This window comes from Athene cunicularia (assembly GCF_003259725.1).
Source record: "Athene cunicularia isolate RWA chromosome 3 unlocalized genomic scaffold, athCun1 chr3_part1, whole genome shotgun sequence".
Lineage (NCBI taxonomy): Eukaryota > Metazoa > Chordata > Aves > Strigiformes > Strigidae > Athene > Athene cunicularia.
In genome coordinates, this window is record NW_020799097.1 from 112,220,668 (window position 1) to 112,239,930 (window position 19,263).

At 35.7% G+C, this 19,263-nt stretch overlaps 1 protein-coding gene across 1 annotated transcript in view; it reads left to right on the top strand.

Annotated features, from left to right (window-relative positions):
* Positions 1–19,263, top strand: part of RALGAPA2 (Ral GTPase activating protein catalytic alpha subunit 2) — a 127,676-nt gene that overhangs the window by 14,625 nt on the left and 93,788 nt on the right. The window contains exons 5-17 of the mRNA XM_026844668.1: positions 1,463–1,506; positions 2,420–2,594; positions 3,147–3,262; positions 5,531–5,669; positions 6,794–6,993; positions 8,560–8,790; positions 10,921–11,094; positions 11,999–12,136; positions 12,723–12,871; positions 13,234–13,345; positions 14,110–14,347; positions 14,873–15,037; positions 17,813–17,953. Of these exons, the coding sequence (XP_026700469.1) occupies positions 1,463–1,506; positions 2,420–2,594; positions 3,147–3,262; positions 5,531–5,669; positions 6,794–6,993; positions 8,560–8,790; positions 10,921–11,094; positions 11,999–12,136; positions 12,723–12,871; positions 13,234–13,345; positions 14,110–14,347; positions 14,873–15,037; positions 17,813–17,953 (2,022 nt within the window). The remainder of the gene's footprint in view (positions 1–1,462; positions 1,507–2,419; positions 2,595–3,146; positions 3,263–5,530; positions 5,670–6,793; positions 6,994–8,559; positions 8,791–10,920; positions 11,095–11,998; positions 12,137–12,722; positions 12,872–13,233; positions 13,346–14,109; positions 14,348–14,872; positions 15,038–17,812; positions 17,954–19,263) is intronic.

Consider the following 19,263-nt stretch of genomic DNA (forward strand, 5'->3'; position numbering starts at 1 on the left):
ATTAGATTTGAACATTAATGCTCTGAAAGAAAAAACGTTTTATTGTATTTAGTTAGAAGATAGTTAACTTTTAAATTCTTTAAATATTCCCTGTGGCCTACATTGCGTATATAGTGCATGTTTTGACGCTATGATCATGTACAAGAGATGGAAAGCAAAATTTATTCCTCTCCTTATTTGATCAGATTGAACAAATCTGGAGCCAAATGGGTACAGAAGTATTGCAAGGTGAAATACATTTATTTTGATAGTCAAAACACCTTGAAATCCAGTGAAGTAGTTTAACTTGATAATTTCCTCCAAATTAAGTGCCTTTGCTTCATCATTACTTTGAAAATTCTGTTTCTGAGTGCTACCAAAGTGGTCACAACATTTTGTTTTGATGTTTGTTAAAGTAAATTTTATGCTGTTTTGGAGGGAATGTATTTTTTCTAAGTAGTGCTTTTTTGTTGTTGTTTGGTTTGATTTCCAGCACTATTTCATCTGCTGCCATGGTTTTCATCAGAACAATGAATTTGCTGTTGCAGAAGAAATAATGAGTGGAAGTTAAAGGTCAAGGAAAGGGCTATTGTCACATTTCCAGTTAGCACTGACAGAAATAAAAGGAGATGTCTGCTTGACCACTTTATTACCATTTCATCTGAATTAGTCCAGAACAAATTGGTTTTAGTCAGTTGTTTTATAGCTAATATATTATTTATATTTATGCTTTTCTTGAGTAGTCATATTTGGATAATTTCTTAGCTGTGTCCAATAAATAAGCTACAGAATTTGGCAGTGCGATTATTTACAGCTGTACCTTGTGATTTGCTTTTTTGTTTAATGTTCATATGCATTAATATGTATTTGCTATATATGTTAATTTCCATTTAACATGGTGAAATGGTGAGATCTTGAGGGAAGGATCACATTTAAGGAATGTACATAATTCACAAACCCAGGAGAAATAACATTTGAAGTTAAGGGCAGTTAGCATGGTATTTCTAAAACTAGAATTGAAATATTTTGCAATTTTAGTAGTTGTGTTTTATAGACATAAATGTAGTATAGAGTGCTAGCATCTTTTTCTAATAATTGTCAATATTGGTGTGTTTGAATGCATTAATCCTATAAGTTGGACTTCTTGGTTTCTCCAAATCTAGTAAGTAAAAATTTCCTCTAGCTATCTTATTTTTAATGAAAATAATTTGAGAAACTGTCATCTGACTAAAACCAAAGTCCCTCACTGTAAAGATACATTTTATTTAATCTTATAACACTGATAATGGTGATGATGATTGTCATTAGATTCACTTTGGGTTTTTTCACCCCATAATACTATTTTTTCTTGAACACCAGCACAGTAGTCACATAGTAAATGGCATTAAACTAACTTTTGTATAGTATTTTAAAAAAAACATTCTGGTAGAAAGTGACCAACTTAGTATCTGATACGTGCCTGTTAATTTTTTTTCTAATTTAGGGTCGATTCTGAAGAAACTTTTGCACACTGGAAATTCTCTCAAGGTATTTCTCTTTCATGTATTCATATTTCTTTTCACCTTAATTCTTGTGAAGCATATTACTTTACAGTTTTTCAATATTGGTGTTTTTCAGAATGTTAGCCTTTGTGATTTTACTTATTCACCTTTAATCGTAAATTTTATTACCGTAATCCTAGATTATTTTACTATTTATCTTCAGTCATTTTGTTGTTCTAGTGGCTGTTGCAGTTACTGGAGAAGGTATCAATATATTTTGTTTAATACTTCATTTTTTTCAGATCCCTCTAGCATTAAGTACACCATATTAAATGTATTGGTTTCTTGTTTGCCAAAGGGTTTTATATCCATTTTTCTAAATACATCGCTAAAATTAAAATTCTATCTTGTTAATAAAAAAATGTAGTAAATAAACTTAGTAGGCTTACTGAATATGCTACGTTGGGTGGTTTTATTGCAACTCAGTTTTCATGAGGATCTTCTGATCCCATTGATGTTGAGAACAGTAGCTTGCTTTGGCCTCTGTGGGGCTGAGATTTCAGACTGCTTAGGACACGAAGTACTGGTGGCTCCCCGGCTCTGCATTACACTTGCTGTTGTACTTTCAGAGCCCCTTTTAAGTTTGAGCCTTGAGACTAGCCAAGGTGCATTTGGCACTGGGATCTGAGGGAGTGGAAATAAAACGTTTTGGCCTCTGATTGAAGCTGGAGTAGTAATGCTGTCTCCTTGGAGTGCCACCGCCTTGGGTACAGCTTGCTTCCACCCTTTTCTGCTCATGATTAAATAAATTAATAATGTGATTATTCTTGGTATGATGGAAAGACTAGCACAGAGCTGGGATGAAAGTACTTGTCCTGCATTTTCTTAACTATTTAACTGTGGTGCTGTACTTACAAATTTGTTTTAATATCTTTTTCTACAAAATCATCCCCTTGTAGATAAGATGTGAAGGAATCCGACTGTTTCTTCTCTGGCTTCAAGCGCTTCAGACTAACTGTGCAGAAGAGCAGATATTAATATTTGCATGCCTTGTGCCTGGCTTTCCACCCTTTATGTCCTCACGAGGTCCCTGTACACTAGATAACCTCATTAGTCCTCCTAATTCGCCAGACGGTGAGTAAATGAACAGAATTTCTGAGACAGGTGTATTCCCTCCCCGTTCCACTGAGGTCGTTGTGGAGCTATAGAGTTTCTTGTGGGAAGATATCACATGGATGATACTATTTGTCTTTAGAATTCAGAGACATACTGAATTTGTCAAGCTATAGTATTTATTGCAGCCTTATAACCTTCTGATCTTGTCATTATGAGTTCAGAACAGTTGGGTTCTGTTGTTTTTTGGTTAGTTTTGTTTTTCTAATTGAGATGCAGCTATCTGAACATGTTACTGCAAAATCAGTAGGTGTTTAGATTTACAGCTTATTGGTGATCTGCAGTGACTGCTCTTGTTAACCCATCCAAACTGCAGTAAATCAGAGGTTGGTACCACCCTTGGTTGTATGCAGTAGGACTTGCGGAAATATGGGAAGCCCAAGGAGTAACCGGACTTTGTACAACTTAGTAGTGCATTAATGGTTATTTTCACATTAATCTCTTTCTAGAAAATATCTTAAGTTTAACTATTTTCCATTTTTTTACATTTAAAACATTCTCTTTTTTCTTTAGCTAAGATTTTTCCAGAAGAAATAACGCCACTTTTGCCAACTGTCTCTGGAGAGAAAATTGCTGAAGACCAAACCTGCTATTTTCTTCAGCTACTGTTAAAATATATGGTAATTCAGGTGCGGAGGATATATGTTTTTTACTATTCATATTTGGAGGAATGTACTTGTGGCAGAAAATTAAGTCTACACAGTATCTAGAGAGCTGGGTTTGCCCCTCCCCAGGAAAAAGCGGTCTTCTGCATTTCCTTATTCTTGTTTTTAAAAGCAAAGTCATCCTAAAGGTATTTCATTGTGCCATTTTTGGTGAAAATAAGTTTTTCACGCTTGTGATAGTTAATAAAAGCTATCCAAACTTGCAGGATAACTGACTTTTTTATGTGCTTATGGTCACATTTAGAAAATTGATATGGGGCAAAGATGCAGTTTGTTCTCTTTGGATGCATACATAGCTGAGAAGACTATGGAGAAAGAGATAAAAAGGAGAGATGGCTTCTGAGATTTTTTTTTTTAAAGGATGCAAGTAACATGTACATCAAAAATTTAAATTAGAAATAGATCAGATTATTCTGTACAGGAAAAAAATTAAGATAATGTATATATTTTAAAAGTACAAATTAAGTAACATTTTAAATAATGTTCATTGTCTATACAGTTTCCACTTTAAAGAGCTCGGTATTAAAAAAAGAAGATAAAAGATAATGAAATACTTTAAGATACTTTTTTTTTAATATATATATCAAAAGGCAAGACCAAAATTATATTTAGAAGGGGTTTTATCATCTTGAATGAATGCTTTATTTTGAAAAGTGGCTGTATGGAATTATCAACTTCCTACACAGCACTCTTTGTTTCACTTATCAGAGTTTCACAATACTTCAGTTAGAAAAAAATATCTTCTCTGTTCTTTTTATACTCTTATTACATGTTTGGAATCTAAAAAACCTGACTACACTATAAATCCAATTGCATTGTGGTTCATCAACATTCATTATTTTTGTTGCTCAGTAGAGAGGAGCACAGTTGAACAGTAGCCTTCTTGCTATAGGCAAGAGATGAGATGAAAATAATCTGATGCAAATGCAGAATGATTGCTCAGAGCCAGAATGTAGAGCAAATCTACGTCTTCAAGAAAATTTGAGTGGGTAGAATTCAGTATGAGTTAGTTTATTTACATAACAAATAAAATTAAACAAAACCTCAGTAGTCTTGTTTTCAAGCTCTACATGAGTATTTTGCAAAAAGAGGACATTGCAAGTTCCACAGTTTTTAGATTTGGAAAAAAATCTAGTAAAAGTTAAAGTAAGAAAATGTGTTTAAAACAAATAAACCTCATGTAACTGATTTAAAGAAGTCAGTTTTTCTTTAACTTAATAAATTATCATCTCAGATATAGATCCAGTGAACTTCTTATCTGCTATATAGAGTTGGACAGGCTTTTCAAAGAGCTTTACCACAAAAACGATATTTAAGAACCCTTTAATCTTTTGATGTTGCTTTAAAGAAAAAAAAAAATAAAAAAAAAAAAGAGGTACGCCTGAATTTAAAGCATATGTCAAAACATTAACCCTTTTGTGGTGCTCACTTGAGTTTCACAAAAAGAGAAGTTACATAAGAGATGAAAACCCAGGTGGGTTTAAGTCATCTGTGTAAAAAGTGCTTCATTGTAGAGATGTCTACTTCTGTCTTTCTTATTTGAAATTGTATTGGATTTTCTTATACAAATAAAGGAAACGCACCCATATAAGATATGTGCACCTTATTCCAAACTGAAGGTTTTTCAGTGTGAAAAGAGCAACTCTTTGTCAGAATATGGCACAGTCTTCCAAGGAATTTTAGTTCAAAACTGTTCGTAAAGAGCAACTTGAAAGTATGTGTACAACTCTTCGGTGTTGATCTGTGCAAGAACAGAAGAGTACCTTTAAAAGCAAACTTAGATGTCAGCGTCTTTCTTGTTAGTGGAAATTACTTGTGCCTTGAGTCAAATTTTGCAAAAGAGTATTGCATGTCTGTGTGCACCTGTATTAAATGTGGGCTTTGAGTATGTTTCTGATGACAAACATTTATGATAAAAGTGTAGCCCGGAGAAACTTAGACAAAGTTTACAGGTAAGAAGCAGATTCATTAAAAACATTAATAGGACATTTTCTGTGCTTTACTGCATTAGAACAGCATAAATATGGTGGCTTCCAGTGCGTTCTTTGATATGCTAAAGCCCTCATGGTAATATCTTATATTCTTACTGCATTTTGTAAAGTTTTTCCGGACAGTGCTAATTCTTTTTATCTCTTTAAAGTAATTGGTTATCTGTTGTATTCAGTGTGGAATGATTGTCAGTATAACGCATTAACTTAAAGCTTTTTGTTTCTCTTTAACTCCATGATAAAGGCTGCAAGCTTAGAGTGGAAGAATAAAGAGAACCAAGACACTGGTTTTAAGTTTCTCTTTACCTTGTTTAGAAAATACTATCTTCCTCACTTGTTTCCATCTTTTACAAAGTTAACCAACCTCTACAAACCCGTTCTTGGTGAGTAGTAGTGAATTTTATCTTTTAAGCAGAAAAAAGAAATAATGGTGTCTGTTCTCAGTAGCATCTCTGTTTACCTGCTAGCATATTGCTACAGTTCTGTTGAAAGAATATTTGCTCCCTTGTCTCGTGTTTTGGTTTTTTTCCTAGCTCAACTTTTGCTTTTCTGAGATAGTTGAGGAAGCTGCTGCTCCTCATCCCTGCATAAGGGATATCTTGATTCTCCTTTCCTAAGGACATTTCTGCTGGCATAGAATTTAGATCGAGTGAGTGAGGACTCTAACTGATATGTAATGAAGACAGAACGTGCTCTCTGAGGTTTTTTTTTTTTAAAGAACTGGCAAGCTGCCCAAGTGTGAGGCAGTAGCTACCTTAGTTAGTCTTACTTTATATCTTGTTTTCTTGAAGAGAAAGTGAACATGAAGGACCAAACGAAAGGAAATGGAGATGTGCATCTATAGTTGTAGGATTAAAAGCATGTTATTTCAGAAATGCTCACATTTTTCCTAATTTCCTACCAAATTATGTATTGGAGTCTATAGGAGCAATGATGTCAATGCTCACCTGATGTACCGCCTCTTCTTCATTATCCTTCCCCTCCCTCCTCTGACTTTTAACTCTGTCCTTTGCCGTTTAATATTTAGTGTCTAAAATCACCTCAGTGCCACTTCAGCTGTGTTGTTCACAGCTACAGCCCAGGCCTTCCATAATTTTTGGCTGAGATTTTTCCCAAAAATCTAAGTATTTAAATTAATTATGACCCAACCTATCTCCATTTGGCAATCTTTCACTTCTTTCTTTTATTTCAGCTTGTGCAGTGCTCTTTGTACCTGAGTTAACTTCCCTTTCCAATGTGCTAAGTATCCGTTTTCTTCTTTGCACTATTGAGTGTTCCAGAGCCATATTCTGTTTCTCACTGTACTGTATCAATAAAACTCTCTGAAACCTGCAAAATTAACTTGCGTTGTAGTAGGAGTAGTTCTTTGTTTCAGATTTTGCCCTTCTTTTCACAGCCCTTCTCTTTTGCTTTCCTTTGTTTTGTGTAGTTTAACCAGAGTCTGGAAGCAATTACAGGTTTTTAATATTAGATTTTCTTTATATATCTTGTCTTTTTATCTCACCAGATATTCCTGATACAAGACCAAGACCAGTATACATTACTGCAACACGAAACAATGAAAGTGTCTATAGCACAAAAATCCCATATATGGCAGCTCGAGTTGTTTTTATTAAGTGGCTTGTTACCTTCTTTCTTGAAAAGAAATATTTAACTGCTGTTCAGAATACAAAAAATGGAGGAGAAATGCTCCCTAAAATTATTCAGGTGTGCTTTAAAGTTTACCTCTCTTTACTTGTATATGCTAACCTTGCAAATGATCACAATGCACTGACAATCAAAGCAAGAAAGAAATGCTATCCCTAAGTGAATAAATTATGTATTTGATTTTGTTTTTTTCTTTGATGGAGGGAATCTCCAAGGGAAACTCTTTAGCAATTTAATAGATTTTTTTTTTTCCTCATAGCTGTTTGCCATACGAACTTCACAAGCTTCATCAGTATTATGTTTAGACTTTGGGAATTTAATCTGTAAACTGTCAAATTTATTTGTACCATAGACCATTTCCAGCAACATCAAAGGCTGCTTTGTTTTCCTTTTGATATAGCCACTGTTTACGATGAGATATTAGAAAAATATTTCTAATTTCTTGTTTAGGATTAGAGACTTAACAATTAATTTCATAGAAATAGATACTTTTACTTTTAAGAGACTCTTCAGTTTTCTGTTAAAAATTTAGTATCAATGTCAACTTATATTGTTCTCTTGAATCATAGGTCAGTGTCAGATCTGGATTCAGTGGAAAAGCATACATTAACTATTATGGTAGAACCAAATATTTTCATGTCAATTGTTTTTGGAGTTCTTCATTATAGAAGTTCGAAGCCCTAAAGCATCTAAGTGTGGCTTACCTACTGAAAGTGCTTTTTTATTAATTTTTTGTTTCCCATTGGGAAGTCAACCTTTTGTATAAACTGCTGTGCCATTCCAACAGACATAGCCTGGAACCAGATTTTTTTTTCATTTGACTGAATTTTTTAGACATCTGACACCAAATAAAGATTTAGGTTGCATAAAGGTATTGTTGCCCTCAAAAAAGCAACTGGTCAAAAGTTATTACTTTGCTGAAGCTCTGTGCCAGCTTTTGACTCGTGTTGACTTCTTAGTGGTTTTGTGTCTTGCTGTGTGGCTGAATCTTACCAAAAAGTTCATTGAGAAGAGCAGTAGAGAAGTTACTGTTGTTCTGTTACTGTTCACATGGTTGAGTGGGGGGCAGCCTTATTCATGCAAGCATAAAGCAGAGCTGCATTTGGGGGATTCTTTGAGGTAGTGTAACTTGGGGTTCATTTTCTGGTAACTCAAAAGCAGTTTTTTTAGTCTTCTGACTGGATCATTTTAGCTGGATATGGTTCGAGATGTTCCAGAATTCTTGCAGTGCCAGAACAAAACCTGACAAAAGAGTTGTCAGGAATAATAATATGCAAGAATTTGAGCCATGTATCATGTACAATCCATCTTTTCCCCAAAACAGAGGGACTTGGAGATTCTTCTCTACCATGTCTGTGCCTTTCTCTACTCCCACCACTGGACCCCTCCCTGTTCTTTGTCTTATGGAGTGGACAAGTCTGCTGTTCTTGTCTTGAGGGACCCATATGAAGTGTACATCATGCAGTGTATAAGATGTCTTCTTGGATCAAGTAGTAGTCTGAAAATTACACTTCCTTCCCAGTGTGTTGTATGAAAAAAGAGCACTAATACCTTTAGTTCTGTGTAAGGATTTTTGATGTGCACTTTTTCAGTTATTTAATTAGATGTACGTTTTCTTCTGTGTAGACTGTTGGTGGTGTAAATCAGGATAAAAATGCAGAGCTGGAAACCAGTATGTCTTATGCAAATGAACAGGAGAGAAGCCATTCTAACAGCAGCACCTTGTCTGACAGAAGGCTCAGCAATTCCAGCCTCTGCAGCATCGAAGAGCAGCACCGGGCAGTCTATGAGATGGTGCAGAGAATTCTCTTATCCACTCGAGGATATGTTAACTTTGTTAATGAGGTGTTTCGACAAGTAAGTGTGTATGTTGCTATTGTATATATTTTTTAAAGGAAATGTCATGACTATGAGAGAGAATGCTGTTGAAGGCTGTTGGTCAGGTAATTGGTCAAACGATGCTAATCACACCAGCACCATTTTAGTTTGCAGTCCTTCCCAGGTCTAGTTTCAACAATAAAATTATGAAGTTTTTATAGGAACTGAAGCTTGTTTCTGGTGCCAGATGCCAGCATGTCTTACTTGAACAGGCCACTTCATTTGTTCTTGCTATTGTGATGTAATTGCAAATTTATTATTTGAGTTAGTAAGGTTCTTGTTCCTGTGATCAATGTCAGTATTTAATGCTTATTTGAACACTGATTGCTTCTACTAGTATTTTTCATTAATTTGTTATCTTTTCAACTGTTTGGGATAAAAAATACATGTGGATCTACTGTAGAAATTGGTTGAAGCAGCAGTTCCAGGTCACATAAACATGCAGAAGATACTCTCCCGCATCTGAGTGAGCACACATGCTTTACTATGAAGTATCTTGCGTGGCACGGCTTAGAAATTCCTTGTACCATTGCATTTCTGTGGGATGGATGGCATTTTGACAGGAAGGAGTACTTTTGTGTATGTTAAGAACTGCTGTAGCGTGCTGCCCTCTCTTGGTGTTTGTTCAGAGTATTTAAGGTTAGACCAGCTTCAGCGAACGAAAGCTAGCATGGTGCAGTGTTTCTATCTTTTAAAATATGACCAGTGTTCAGTAATTGAAACAGATAATAGGATTTGGATCCTTTTTGTGTTTATCTCTCCCTTACAGGACATTACGAGTCACTGAATTCCTTCACTCTTTTTTTTTTTTTTTTTTTTTTCTATCTACCCTACTTAGCCTTTCTGAAAGCATTTTATGTAGTGCCCGTTCATCCTGAGGATGAGCTGTTGTTTCTCTAATATCCTAGCATTTGACTTCTGGCTTTTTCAGTTTCTGCATCCTTAATAAGTTGACAGTGTCTGTGAAGACATTTTCAGAAATTTCACATATATACTGTCTGGCATATTTAAACTTGCTTTTGCTAACCCTTCAAATTCTGTTGAAATCAGCTGTTGGGTGTTGCACTTAATGTTGATTAGAGACAAGCAAGTATAGTATGTGATGCAAAGATTTCCTCTGACCTGAGCAAGATTACCTTTCTAATGTTTTTTCAGCTAAACTAGGTGTAGGAAATACTGTAGTTTTTGACCCTGTTAATCATGGGTCAAAACCCTGAAAACCCTGTCAATCAAGGGTCAAAACCCTGATTTTAACCCTGTTAATCACCTCTTCATAGGTGAAAGAACCTGGTTTTTAGTATGAAGAATGTATTTTCATCTCTTCTGGTGTTTTTATAATGCGTATTCTTATCAACTTTTATTTTTGCGAAATACACTTTTTTGTACTAGATGACATTTTCAGACATTTGTTTCTGTGACTGTTCACTGCAGTGCAAAGGTCTTCTGCCACTATGTTTTTTTCAGGTCTTCTCCTAAAACCTCAAGAAATGTGGGGAAGCAGCCAGTCTAGCCTTTGTAAGCTTTTGGAGAGAACATCGTTACAGAATGATTCCCAAATACAGATATTGAGTGGCATGTTGAAAATAAATTAATAGTGTTGATTTCCAAAACTGCAGTGAGAAAGGATGGAATGCTAGCTAGCCACTGTTATCCTCATCTAAACTTACTGTTTTGTCCCTACCTACACTCACTGAAATAGCATTTCTCATTGTATACTGCCAATGTAATTTGAAGTCATCTTCTCCAGAAAATGCAGCATAGTGCCTAAGTTTAGCCTGCCAGACCTCTATGGCTAGTAATGGCTTGTGGGATGAATCCATGTTCAGTTAGAGAGCTTGCAGGGAGCAAAACCAACCTCTTTGGTTTTGTCCAAACAAATACAACATGGAAGTAATTTGGAGTTAATAGTTATGGATTTGTGAATTATATAGATATATGCACAGGTGGTTGATTAATCACAACTCCTTCTCGTCCAGACATAAAAGTAAAATTATGTATCCTTTCTTTTTTGAGCTGTATTATTTGTGGGTGTTGGTGTGTGGATGTCCTTATATATGCATGCACGTTTATGTCCTCTATATAGTAAAATTAGTTAACTTTTCAATTCAGGCTTTTTTATTGCCACCTTCTGATATATCTGCAACACGAAAAGTGGTTAAGGTATATCGAAAGTGGATATTGCAAGAGAAACCTGTGTTCATGGAGGAGCCAGACAAAAAGGAAGACAGTCAGCATGCTGTGGTCAATTTAGAGGATTCTTCAGTGCAAACGGATGGTAAACATGTATGGTATCAGTGTTAATATATTCTGTTCACCTACAATATGTGAAAACTATTAAGTTTTAAGCTCACTTTGTAAATGAGTAACAATTTTTAAAATGTGTGGAAAAACAAGATTAAAATATGCTTTTATTTAAGACCCAGAAATTTAAATAATATTGTGTTCAGTAGCCCTTACTGAGCGCAGGGAAAGATTGCAGGTATTCTGAAACATGTAATTTGTTGATTATTCCCTGTCTATACAAATATGATATTAAGAACTTAATGGAATAAATACTAATATGCTCTGCAGTATTAAAATATACACTGTCTGTTGGCCTAGTGCATGTAGATCTTTTTCCTTTTGGTGGTAGTTACTTAAGAATTTGAAAGTATCTACTAATTTGTATATGATGGATGAAATACTTGGATTCAGAAACCTTAATCTTGTAAATTAAAGTATAGGTACGAATTCTGAGCATCATCTTTTTAGTATCTTTTATTGAACCATCAGTAAAAGTTGACTTTGAAACTGTTGACACTGTGAAGCTATTTAAGGGAAGTTTTGTTGTACTGAAGAGGAGGGTCAAGTTGTAAAAACATAGTGAGAATTGCAAGGTTTTGTCAGATTCTTTTTGTAGGGGGTTTATAGCTTTGCCAGGCTTAAATGCAATTATTACTGCAATCAGTGACTACAAAATGTGACATAAAATATTTTAAATAGCATAGCTCTTAAAACTTTTATGAACCTTTATATTCCATATACTGTCTGTTCAGAGATTAACAAATAATAGGCATTAATTCCTTACTGAAATGAATATAGGACATGATCGATCCTCCTTTTTTGCTTTTTATGTTTCAAATGATTTTGAATCAATATGGATATATTCCTTTCTGGTTTGTCACTAACTGAATCATGTTTTTGAAAGCTTTCCTCTGACCATTCAGGACATAAGCGCTCATCCAGCTGGGGAAGAACTTACTCCTTTACCAGTGCTGTTAACAGAGGATGTATATTAGAAGATGAGGACAAAAATGTTAAAGCTGGTGCTCAAGCTGCATTACAGGTATGGTATATAGAAAGGATACAAGGCTGTAACTGATGTAATCATGTAATTTAGACTACAAATTCTAATATAATCTCTGAGATTAAGGAAGATAACTACCAGCAGTTGATGTTTTTTTAAAGATACGATTTGGACTTCATTTATAACTTTATTGAAATCAATATTAAACCGTGTCACCGTATCTTAGAGCCAAGTGTCTATATTTTAAGACGAATCTTTTTTTTCTACTGCGAGTACTAAGAATTGATCAGAATTGTATGTTTGCTCTCGTTGAACCTCATTTATTGGAAATATTGGTGGTTGCTCAAGCATGTAAAGCCAGGAGGTGAGTGGAGGAATGGTACTCTTGCCTGACTGAATAGAAGAGATACCTATAAAGTCCATCCTGTGCAGTGCTTGCCTTTGTTGGGTCTGAAATGCCACCTGACTTTTTGCTAGAATGATATAGAAAAACAAAGTAAAACATGAAACTTGTTCTAAGGAAAGTTGAGAGGTTTGACTGGAGGAGGAGAAGTATTTTATTGTAAATCTTGACTTCTTTTATTTCTGACATTGTGTAAATTGACTGTAAATGCCTGTCTTGAAGGTGTTCTTGACAAACTCTGCAAATGTTTTCTTATTGGAACCGTGCATTGAAGTCCCCGTGCTTCTGAAGGAGCAAGTTGATGCTTGCAAAGCGGTTCTGAGTATCTTTAGGCGCATGATAATGGAACTATCAATGAATAAAAAGACATGGTAAGCTTAATATATTCTGCATCATTTCAGAGAAAATGATCAACATTTAAGCTTTATGGGAGAATTATTGGGTAGAGGGAAGACTGGCTTTCTCAGGGGTAGACCGTACACATGTGACTGACCTCTGAATTGATTTGTGAGACTGTACATTCTGTTGAGTCTACATCATGACACTGTTTGACTTTAAGGCTCTGCCTGGTATTCCCATTCCTGACTTCACCCTCTCAAAAATCAGTTCTTACAATCCACAACCAATATGTAACCTTAATGGAGAATTAAGAGGGGGTTTTGGTACATGAAAATTAACAAGTACAATGAATAGAACATGTGAACAAAAAAGTACAATTTTGTTTTGGAACCAGGGAACAGATGCTACAGATACTCCTTAGAATTACAGAAGCTGTGATGCAGAAGCCGAAAGAAAACCAAATAAAGGATACGTTCGCTCAAAGCATGTCAGGATTACTTTTCCGAGTGAGTGGGGTTTGGGTTTTTTATGTTGATTTTCTTGATGATTATCTGTAGTTTTAGTTAAGTACTATTGCATCATACTGTGAAACTTACTTGTAAAACATGATAAAATTCTCATTTACAGTAATACAAGTGATTATTTTGTAAACTGTTCGTAACAGAGGGAGACAGATTGCAACAAGCAGTTGATTTGATCTGTTCTTCAGGGCTCTACTACAAACCATGGTAGAACAGGCAGGCCCAGAGTCTCTTTGTGGAATGTCTTCAATGAGTATCTCTAAGGTGTAAGCTTGATGTAACTGTGTTCCTAGAAGTTCAGCTGGCAAGTCAAAACTGAGTCCCTCTGAATGTGATGAAAACACATATATTGTATTGTACTTTGGGATGCTCAGCTACAGGATCGAGGCCCGAGTGTTGCTGCAAACCTCAGTCACTACAATCATTCTGTAGATATAGGAGACAGTTCTTTAAATTATTGTTATGCCCTGTGTATTATTTTAGTTTACCAGAGAACATATAGACCACCTGAAATATGTTTTGGAATTTTTAGATTTCCAGTCCATAACTTTCACAATTATTTACCCACTAATTTTTGGGTATGATTTTTTTTTAAAAGAAAAATATCAATGTCTAATGTCTGTGCATCATGAATAATAAATACTAACATGCAGGTCAGTGTTGACTTCATCGACATGTGGGTTGGTGTTGGCGTGCTGAATTCATCTTGACAGAAATGCATGAACTGTCACTTGTTTCTTTTCTCTCAGACCCTCATTGTGGCTTGGATCAGAGCAAACCTTAGCGTTTACATTTCTCGGGAGCTGTGGGATGAGCTGCTCAGCGTTCTGTCTGCCCTGACAGACTGGGAGGAGCTCATAAATGAGTGGGCCAATATCATGGACTCTCTAACAGCGGTGCTAGCAAGAACTGTGTACGGGGTGGAAATGACAAACTTACCCTTGGATAAGCTCAGTGAACAAAAAGAAAAAAAGCAGAGAGGAAAAGGTTAGTCTTGTGCTTCAGTGCTTTTTGTATCAAACAAGTTAAATATTTAAGTTTAATCTTAACAATTAAATACTACTTAATCTAGTGTAAGAACCTGTTTAATCAAATGTGAAGTGCTCTGGATTTATGTATTCTCATCCTTCATTGTGGGAGGAAAGGTAATTGGGGTCAACAGAAGATAGCTATTTAGCAGTTTTTATTACATGCTCGAAATCAGTCTTTTCTGTGTAGTGGAAATGAAACATGGTTTCCTGTGCTGTAGTCTGGCATAGTCATCAGTGTAAAAATTCTTTTCCATGTATTTTTATTAAACTTTATTAATTACAATATTTTAGCTACTTTTATGTGTCACCTTGCAATTGATGCACATAGTTGAAGTAGTAATTGTTTTTTAACAGTAAAAATTAATGTTTTTAAAAGATTAAGATTTTTAATGTCTAAGTGCTTTTAAGTCCATTCATACTGTAAGAAATATATGTGCCAAAGCATACAATAATAGAAAATCCTGGTTTTGTTATCTCCAAGGTGGCATTTTGGAGCCTCAGAAGACAGCTGTAGTGGGAAGATCTTTTTCATTAAGCTGGAAAAGTCATCCTGAAGTTGTGGAGCCAATGAGGTTTAGAAGTGCTACAACCTCTGGAGCCCCAGGAGTTGAGAAAGCAAGAAATATTGTTCGGCAAAGAGCCACAGGTTAGACCATAACTAAATGCTTATGGGTAACGCTAATAAGTTCTAAATCTGCCTTTCAGTTGTGACTGCTTCCAAAAGTCATGAAACTTCATAATTAAATGCCTAACCCCAGAGATGATGTGTACCTGTGTCTGGATGTCTTGACCACTGCCAGTAGGAATAAAGAATCAAAGTATTTTGGAAAATTCTAAATATATGCTTTTAAATATGTTACATTTATTTGCAAGCTGTGGGGTTTTTTGTAAAGAAGTAAAGTACATTCCTGTGGTTATCGATTCATAACAAAGCATTTAACATCAGTCAGATAATTTATATTGCTTCTGTATTTCCATGCAGCTAGCTCTCTACTGTGAGCACATGGTAAACCAGATATTTAATAAACAATTTCATCCTTTCTTATTTGATTTCTTTTTATTAGCATGATGAGGTTTGTATAGCATCTCCTCATTTTTTCTCTCATGTTTGCTTCTGGAAAGAGGAAAACAGGAGAAGGGAGAATGGGGGTGAGGAATGATGGGGAAATATCTAAAACTTCAGGTATTGAACCAAACCTGATTTATTTATTTTATTTTTTTTTTAAGAATTTCAACAGTTCAAATTTAATCTCTTATTTCATGGTAGCATATTTCTGTGTTCCAATTCAATGGACTGTGGCTTAAAACTCTCCATAGAAAATCTCCTGCTTTTAAATATGAGATATTGGCTGCACAGCTTCCTTCCTCATTCATAGCAGATTAGTTATGTTTCTTACCAGGAGAATCTGAAGGTGATTTAGTATGCTTTTGTGGCTACAGGCTTCATAACTAAGCCATAGTCTTCAGCTAAGATCACAAAACATTTTGGCAATGCAGTCAATTCATTCTTTGTGTCTGTTTTATTTTTAAATTCAGTGAGTTTCCTATTTGTGCTCCAGTGGAGAACTCCCTTTCTTCTGCTCCTTCTTTCTTCCCTAGACTTCTCACCAGAATGGTAGAGAGAACCTGGAAGTATTGATCAACAAGGACTTTACTTAATTGGGTGCGTTGAAATTAAAGGAACTTCCTACCTTTAGTAAAAAAAGCTTATTTGGTAGGGAGAAAGTAGGTTGTCCGGTAGGAGGATGAACTTCATGTGTAAAAAGCTTTTAGTTTCATTTTGTGTCTCATGGTCATATAAAGAGAATTATTCTGGCTTCCATGGGATTTATGGTGATCAGTGGCTCCAAATCAACAGGTGCAGAAAAGTTTTATATTTGCACATGCAGTTCTAACAAATAATCATTCCAAATATATAAAATGTATACTCCTTTTTTAATGTAAGACTATTTAGAAACACAAAACTCGGCTACTAAGCCTCCAGAGGTTCCATCTTTCAGAATGAAATGTAGCAGTCCCTGAGGTGAATACAGAAGCCAGGGCTGTTCATGGGAGGATTTTCTTAGTAGAGTGGACACTTTGAGAAAAGTGTCCCCTACTGGAAGCTTTTTAAAAATCCCTAATATTTTTCCTCTTGTGTAAAAAGAACAAAAATACCCCTATGTCAACATAAAAATATCAGAGCACCTCCTGCTTCCACTTGAGCCTTTCTTTTGTTCTGCTGCTTGTGTCTGTAGTTGTATGAGTAAGAGCAGAGTATTTCTGCAGCAGCAGAAAATCTTTTGCCTGCTACTTTGCTTGAGTATTTTTCCTTCCTTCCCTTCTGTCTTCTAAAGTGTCAGTGTTGACATTGCTGTGTACAAGAAGAGAAGCTGTACAGTGAATAATTTTTTTTCCCCAATAAGTTTCTGTTAGAGACTTTTGTAATTCAGCATAACTTTTCGTAATATAATTGATAAAATGCTGTTTTTCTCTAAAGGAGACTAGGCTTATGACAATTGGATTTTAATCCATAAAATAGAAGGTTTTAATGACATTAGATAGTCTCTAGAGTGTTAGCCACCTTGGAAAGTGATTTTCTGGTGACCTTTCTTTTTCTAAGGAACAGTGAACCTATTTAAGTGTTGCTATTTTGGAGACAAATACACTAAGATATGCATTCAGACTGCACTTATTTTCTACTTTCCCTTGTGGTGACTTAAGAACTCCAAAAACTCTCACATAACTTGTGTCCCTTTCATCATCCTGTTCAGAAGTGTGGAAAGCAGAGCTCAGTACTGCAAAACCAGAGTCTACAGGGTAATTCAGGGTGTAAGGAACTACATCAGGTCTAACCTCCTGCTCAAAGCAGGGTCAGCTGTCCATCAGACCAGGGTACTCAGGGCTTTATCCAGTCAGGAACTGGGATCTCTACTTTTAAAAGCAAAACCAGAGGCAGCTGTATCTTTAGATCGATTTTTGAGAAGCACAGTATCCCACTTCTCAGGTGAAAATAGATCGTGTTCAGTAGAGATGAATGAATGTAAGAGGCATCTGGTTTTGGTTGGGAGTGTTACTAGTAGAAGGTAATTTGAGTTACTTTTCCATTTTTTAATTTTTGAGCTGTATGTATTGCTACAGATACTTCAATTAAAAGAGAAAAGGGTAAGTTGAATTAGCCCAGACATAGGAATCAGACACTGACAAAAGGGAATATTCCATGTTGTGAAACTGCTGTGATTCAGGAATCACTGATTGTTGCACTTTCAATGTGTGAGATACAGTTGCACATTATTAACTTATAGGAAATACTTCTAGGCTTAATGTTGTAAAACTTTCTATTTTTTAAATAGCTTTGTGTTTCATTATATCATGACATTCAGAACCCCAAATATTTCATTATTTTTTCTGACATAATTATTGCTTTATTTTTTCCTGGAAGCTAAGCGAAGCCAGTCTATCAGCAACTGTGTTCATCTTTATGAGGCTTTGCCAGCTACTAAAAGTGTACCTCTTCTGCTTCACACTGTGAGCTCTCTCTTACCTGGTATCTCTTACACTTCTTGCTCTCACAGACTGTCAGGTACTGTACTTTAAAGTCATCTTTTATATAAATGTACCTTATATTTTTAAACTACGGTCTGTCTACTCCCTTTCCGTCCAGTTGATTAGGCTTTAGTAGTGCGAAATGAAATGTTTTGCACTGGTTCTGTTTCCTGTGCCTCGGATCTGCTCCAAACATGGTGTTAAGTAATACTGGTAGCCATTAGGAGATGAGCAAGTTTAATGGGAGCATATCTTGTCCTTTTTCATAGTTACAAAGTGGCTACTTCTAATGCTTTTTGTTATTCTTTTACTGGGTTCATTGTCAAAATAATTAACTTTTTCAGGAAAAAGGAGAACAATATATTTTCAAGGTGTATAATCCCTAGTAACTAAAGTTATTTCTTAATAAAGAAATACTTTTATTCATGTTTACACTTTAAATTACTTGCTTGGAAACCTTTACTAAATCCGTTGTTAAAGTTTTAGTATAGTGCAGACCAAGTATACTAAGGATTAGGAATGCAAAAACTAAAGGCAGCAATCCAGATTTGGGCATTTTAGTGGTTATTTGGACTGAATGAGGACATTTTTGATCAAAAGTGTAATAAACTTCTTTCCTGCTTTTGATACAGTCTTGTCCTGTGGAACTTGCTCTTGTGATAAATAAAGCTCAAACAAACCCTAAGCATACAACTTCTGAACTGAATTCTGTAGTGGTACCCAGACATAGATGTGAAAAACAGATGCAATGGCCTGACAATAATACAAAGCTACTTTGTTGTAAGGCATTCATCCTATCACCTAGCCAAGATGTGTTGGTGGAAGCAGTGAGATTTCTCTATCATGTTAGCAGACTCTCTTTTTTAAATTTCTGTCTCCAGCAAGTAGGTGTCTGAAAATGTGTCTTGGTCACCTCCCACATTTTACTTCCTGGGAGGGATTTCTGGCTCTTGAGCCCTGTGGTGGTTTGACCTTGGCTAAATGCCGGGTACCCACCAAGTCACTCTATCACTTCCCCACTTTCCCCCTCTTTTTCTCAACAGGGCAAAGAGGGGGAAAGAAAATAAGATAGGAAAAAAACCCCAACCCTTGTGGGTAAAACAAAAGCAGTTTTAATATAAGCAAAGCGAAGCAAAGATCAGTGTGCAGAAGCAAAAAAAAAAAAAAGAGATTTGCTCTACTTGCCATGAAGAGGGGATGTCGGGCCTTCTCTGGAAGCAGGGCTCCAATACACGTAGTGGTTGCCTCGGAGGACCAAGGGTGACCCACCCCCTTCCTCCTTTCTCCCAGCTTTATACTGAGCAGACATCATATGGTCTGGAATATCCCTTTGGTCAGTCCGGGTCA